General features: G+C 35.9%; 1 protein-coding gene across 2 annotated transcripts in view; it reads left to right on the top strand.

The window, feature by feature from the left end:
* Positions 1–6,343, top strand: part of PKIA (cAMP-dependent protein kinase inhibitor alpha) — an 88,709-nt gene that overhangs the window by 72,677 nt on the left and 9,689 nt on the right. Inside the window, exons 3-4 of one of the 2 annotated variants that reach the window (XM_023227801.1) lie at positions 3,355–3,492; positions 4,716–4,791. The exons of the other annotated variant lie outside the window; for it this stretch is intronic. Coding sequence (XP_023083569.1) covers positions 4,777–4,791 — 15 coding nt within the window. The 5' untranslated portion in view covers positions 3,355–3,492; positions 4,716–4,776. The remainder of the gene's footprint in view (positions 1–3,354; positions 3,493–4,715; positions 4,792–6,343) is intronic. 2 annotated transcript variants of the gene reach the window in all.

Raw genomic sequence — 6,343 nt, forward strand, 5'->3', positions numbered from 1 at the left:
AAAACAAAATTAGTTGGGCATGGTGGCGCATGCCTGTGATCCCAGCTACTCAGTAGACTGAGGCACGAGAATCGCTTGAACCTGGGTGGCAGAAATAGCGGTGAGCCAAGATCATGCCACGGCACTCCAGCCTGGGCAACAAAAGCAAAATTGCAACAACAACAACAACAAAAAGAACAGTAAAAAACTGCCATGTAAAATGCTATATACAATTTGATATGAATGACTGTTGGGGTCCGCGTGTTTCCTGAACAAAGGAATGAACACACAAGACAACACAAAACAAGACAAACATGGCGGCCGCCCCGAAGGACACGCTCTGCTTTATTTTATACCATCTTTTGTGGAATGTTAGCAAGTCGCCAGACACATTGTTGTTTCTCTGATCTTTCCCTGACTTTCTGAATTTCCAAGATGTTTACATATAAACAAGCCCCCAGGGTCTGCTATTTGCAACTGAGGCCAGTCTCGTAGGCTCCTTTGTCCTCCCTGTTTGCAGAGGAGGAATGCCCAGCTTCGTTTGCAAGAGCGGGACTATAATGTTAATGGAGGAATGGCCTGCTCAGTTGTAAAAGCAGATAGTCCTCTACAAATGACTATTGTGAAAAGACTTGCATTTGGTGAATAATCTGTAGTGATAGTTCCTGAGAAAACAGTTCTCCTGGTTAATAGATATATGTGTAAAATTACAAGGGGAATTAAAAATAAAGCAGTGTAGAGGAGGCAGGGAAAACTAGTATCTACCTTTTTTCCTATATGGGAGTAAATGAAATAAAAAGAGATGAATATCTTAAAGAACATTCAGGGTTGATTGTTCCATTGCACTCCAACCTGGGCAACAAAGCGAGACTCTGTCTCAAAAAGAAAGAGAAAAAAATAGAGAGTTAAAAGATACAAGATTTTATAACAGGGAAGATGTAAGCGATTTGAAAGATGTTAAAGAAGTAGCTGAAGTAAAATCGTGACTCCAGAAGCAAGAGGCAAAATTGAAGGAATGATAATGGAGGAGAAGATAGAATCAAGAGCACCAGTCAGGTATTAATAATGGTGGGCAAAAGGACTCTTGAATAAAGAGATGGATGACTTTAAATGTGACAATAAAGAAAGAGGATTGAAGATGAATGATGACCTTGGTCTCCACAAAGTTATTAGGTAAGATTTGCTATGGGGAGTAAGAAAGCAAGATACAAATAAAATTTAAAGAACATAGAAAAAAAAAAAAAGAAATTGTTTTTATTAGGGATAGTATAGGGATAAACCAGAAATGAGTATAAGGATTCATGAGTAGCTTTGAGGTCACTCGTTGCCCAATTATAAAAATATTTTCTAAAGAAAGATAGTATTTCTAACATTTTAAACATTTACAGGTGAAGTTTCTCATTTTAAAGTTTTTATGTGTTAAACATTGTCGGGGGAAAAAGTATTTGAGTCTGATCTAAAGAAAGTTTGAGGCCGGGCGCGGTGGCTCAACCCTGTAATCCCAGCACTTTGGGAGGCCGAGAGGGGTGGATCACGAGGTCAGGAGATCCAGACCATCCTGGCTAACACGGTGAAACCCCGTCTCTACTAAAAAAATACAAAAAAACTAGCCGGGCGAGGTGGCGGGTGCCTGTAGGCACAGCTACTCGGGAGGCTGAGGCAGGAGAATGGCGTGAACCCCGGGGAGGCAGAGCTTGCAGTGAGCTGAGATCTAGCCACTGCACTCCAGCCTGGGCGACAGAGCAAGACTCCGTCTCAAAAAAAAAAAAAAAAAAAGAAAGAAAGTTTGAGAGGAGAAATTAAGTAATGTTGCCATTCGGGGACGGGGGGAAAGGCTGACATTTGCAGGAATTATGCAAAAGCAAGGCGGAGGTGGGCAGCGAACTGTTGGCACTTTTGCACTAAGCAAGTCAGCGGCACCAAACTCTCCTAGTGATCTATGTATTCTGCAACCCTACATACTCACAACTAGTATTTTTTTTTAGCGCCAGGCTTACCTAAGAATGTACTTGATGAAGCAGTAAAAAAAAAATTCATTTTCTTGAATCTCGACCTTTGAGTACACATCTTTTTAATATTCATGTGATGAAATGGGACATCTCATGAAGCACTTCTGTTGTGTATCAAACACATGGTTATCACAAGTAAAGCACCTTGTGCAACTGTGGGTTGAGAGCTGAGCTAGACACTATTTTCTTGGATCACCATTTTTACTTGAAAGAAGTGACTTGTACAAACTTGGACATTTGGCAGAGATTTTCTTGAAAATCAACAAAGTGACCTTGTCACTTCTAGGAAAGCAAAATCTAACAGTATCTTTTGCCAGTGAAAAAATCTGAACTTTCAAACAAAAGTTATAATATTGGAAAACTTATTATCTGCCCCTGTGAATTTGGCAGTTTCCCAATTCTTAAAGACTTTTCAGATGAGATAGGTGATATTGCTAACAAATGTGATACTGTATAATTAAATGTGCTACCATTTGGGAAATTTACATAACCCAGTGTACCAATATTTTCCAGATGACCAATGTCTGATAGTTTTTAAAAAAAAGGAAAAAAATGTGTGGACAAAAGACCATTTCAAACTGCAAGAAAGACAATGGGAACTTTCTAAAGGCAGAGTATGGAAAGCATATTTATATGACTTTAGATTCCACATTGAAAAAAAGTCACAATTATCTGAAAAAGCTATTAAAATTCTCCTCACTTTTCCAGCTAAAATAATAATATCTCTGTTAAGCCAGATTCTCTTATATACTTCAACTAAAACAACATATTAAGAGAGACTGAATGCAGAAGCAAATATGAGAAGCCAGATGTCTTTTACTAAACCAGACATTTGCATAATTAAACCAGAGAGTTGCAAATGTAAATCAATGCCACGCTTGTCACTATTTATTTATTTTTTTGCTTTGAATAATATATTTTATTGTCATTAAATATTTATATAAAATGTAATGGGTTTATTAATAGTATTTGAGGTGAGTTAGTAATTATTTAATTTTTTCAATTTTTCTAATTTCCGATATGTTAAATATTGGTAGATTTATCCCTGGCAAATGAAAGCTAAGTGGAGTTCTTCATAATTTTTGAGCATGTAATAGACATCTGAGACCAAAACAATTCAGAAATATTAATGTAGACCAAGCACTAAACACGTAGTAAACTACTCAAGGGCTTTAAACATACTTCCCATGATTTCACAAAGTCAAAGTTGAGAAGTTATATAATTGCATTTTGTAACAGTGGAATAAGGGGAATTTTCTTAATCATAGTATTCAGATTAAAGAGAAGTCTTCAGTGCATGCTAATGACATTCTCTCCATTCTTTCCTCCAAGTCTGTGAGTCTCATTTCATGTGTCCCATTTACAGGAGTAAAATTAGCATGTTATCCAGTCACCATTTGGCTCATGACTCAATGTCACTATAAAAATCATTTTAGCAACATCATAGTCCCAACTTCTAGAATCCATCGATGTGGAACACTTCAGTTTGTTTAACGTAGGAGACGTAAGTACATGCTTTTCATAGCCTCTTGAAATCTATCTAAATCTATAAATTCTACTATAGTAATACTTTTTGCTTTATTCTCTCAAAAAATTTGTGTGTATGGAATTTTAAGAAGATAGCATAAAAAAGGAAACACAGATCATGAGTCTCAGTTTTGAAATCCATTATGTAAAGAATTTGTAGAGCAGCAATATTGCTTCTGTTGCTAAAGAGTAAGAGAGTGAGGCTGTTTTAAGAATGGGGAAAAGAAAGAGCAAGCTTATTTCTAATTCATAGATTTTGATTGAATTTTTAGATGCCAGGTTTTAGAGATTTGTGCTTTAAAATTTAATACAACTTTCAATAGTTCAGTATTTAAATAATAAAATGTCCATTTCCCTCTTTTCCCTATCCCATAGGGCTGAATATTAGTATAATTGGATCTTTTGTATAACTGGATACAAAAAAGTAACACCATATTACCTTGTCTGTATTCAATACTATCATTTGGTTATGTCTAGAAAATTCCAATTATAGCAACATAGACAGGAAACTCTAGTAAAGAGTCAAAGTCTACTTTTAATAAGTTTTCCAGATTTTTTCCTGATTATTTTTATAAAGTCAGAATATGTGCTACTTGCTGGTCTATTACACTTCCATCTGCTGCTGACATTTATCTGGCTTTTTTTTGAATTTTGTAATTTTGGGGGGTGAATATCTGTCAACCATAATTTTTATGGCTGTTCTCCAGAATTTCAAAGCAAAAGTACAAGTCATCTATACAGGTATACTTGACGTAAAAGATATTTATCTCTCAGAGTCATATCACTAAATTAGAAGTGTCTAAATGCTTGACTGAAAAAAAAAAAACATAACCACCATGCAGGTAAAAATATCTATTTTTGAGCACTTAAGGGGAATTCACTAAAAGCACTATAATCATAGAGAAAATCTGGAGTATACAATATATATTTTGTTTAAAAATGTAATTGTATACTTTCCTTCATTCACATATTTGGTGTGTGTTGTTTGTTAGCTATTGTTCTTTTATTGGAAAATAGACCTATTGTCTAGAGAAAGAAAACGTAATAAGCAATGAAATATTACTTTTATAGTAATAGCTATTTGTATTATAATAATTATATTGGCTAGTGTAATTGGATATCCATTACTTAGTTTCCATGTTACTTTAAAGATGCAGAATTGGATGCCCATTGAACTAAAAATATATTTCAACTTTACAGGAATAACCTCTTCTCACAATTGTCCACATTGTCTTTCATTCAATTGAAATGAAAGCTATATATGAAGATTTTAAAAGTAAGCACAATATACTTTTATGTCTCTCATAACCTCATTTCTTCCTTCCTGTGTTCATTACTTGGGAGTGGACTAAATAAAAATTCAGAGTAAGTTGTTGGTTACCCTAGTACAAGTAGGATTGCCTCCAGGATCTTTTAAAATTCCCAAATAGATAAATCATAATACAAGACACTTTCTTTTAATAGATACCTTCCCATGGAAATTTTTACCACTTTCTCTGCCTCATTTTTGGTATTTCAAATCTTTTAAAAACTATTTTCAGCAAGGAGAATTAATAAGTTGTAAAACCCTACAAGGATATGTATTATTATGGCAGTTAGAAATGATAATGGCAAAAAACAGGGACCTTTACTGCAAAGTACAATGCCCTTTACACAAAACCCAAAGACATATACCCATAGTTTAAGTCATGGTAATATGTATGATTTCATGGCTACTTAAAATCTCTGAGACTTATTTTCTTCATCTGAAAAATGAGGATTTGTTTTCCTATTTTACAACATTGTTATCAGATCAGAAATAATAGCACTTGTGCTTTTTTAAGCCTATTTGTTTCTTTATTTTTTTTTTTTTTTGAGATGATGTCTCTCTCTGTCACCCAGGCTGAAGTGCAGTGGCCCGATCTAGGCTCACTGCAACCTCCGCCTCCTGGGTTCAAGTGATTCTCCTGCCTTGGCCTCCTGTACAGCTGAGATTACAGATGTGCGCCACTACACCCAGCTAATTTTTGTATTTTTAGTAGAGACAAGGTTTCACCATGTTGTTCAGACTGGTCTCGAACTCCTGACCTCGTGATCTGCCCGCCTTGGCCTCCCAAAGTGCTGGGATTACAGGCATGAACCACCGTGCCCGGCCTAAGTCTATGTTTCTAAAAGTTATAAAAAGAGACTAAGAGTGAAAATTATTGTGAAAAGAGCTTGAATATGTCTTGTGACTCCACCTCTCCTTAAATATTTATAAGATGTTTTTGCTAGGTTGATGTGCATGTTCAGTTCTAAACCTCTAAAGTAATGTAGAAACCAAATACTGTGTTGGTTAATGGTAATGCTGATAATGAAAATATCTTTACCATTAATAACACTGAATTATTCCAAGGTCCAAAAACTTTATTCAAACTCTGACTTATTCATAGACAGGCTGCCTGGTAAAGTAAAAAGTGTGGGCAGGAGCTTTGCAGACTTAAGTTCCAAGTACTTAATTCATTAACTATGTGAATATGGGCAGATTAAATTATTAACTATGTGAATATGGTCAGATCACTTGAATTATCTGGTCCTCAGGTTCTTCATCTATAAAAACTTCTAGACTGAAGTAGATGAATTTTTAGAATTTAGTAATTGGCCGGGCGCGGTGGCTCAAGCCTGTAATCCCAGCACTTTGGGAGGCCGAGACGGGCGGATCACGAGGTCAGGAGATCGAGACCCTCCTGGCTAACACGGTGAAACCCCGTCTCTACTAAAAATACAAAAAAAAAAAATTAGCCTCCCGAGTGGCTGGGACCACAGGCGCCCACCACCTCGCCCGGCTAATTTTTTTTTTTTGTATTTTT

This window comes from Piliocolobus tephrosceles, chromosome 7 (genome assembly GCF_002776525.5).
Source record: "Piliocolobus tephrosceles isolate RC106 chromosome 7, ASM277652v3, whole genome shotgun sequence".
NCBI classification, from domain to species: domain Eukaryota; kingdom Metazoa; phylum Chordata; class Mammalia; order Primates; family Cercopithecidae; genus Piliocolobus; species Piliocolobus tephrosceles.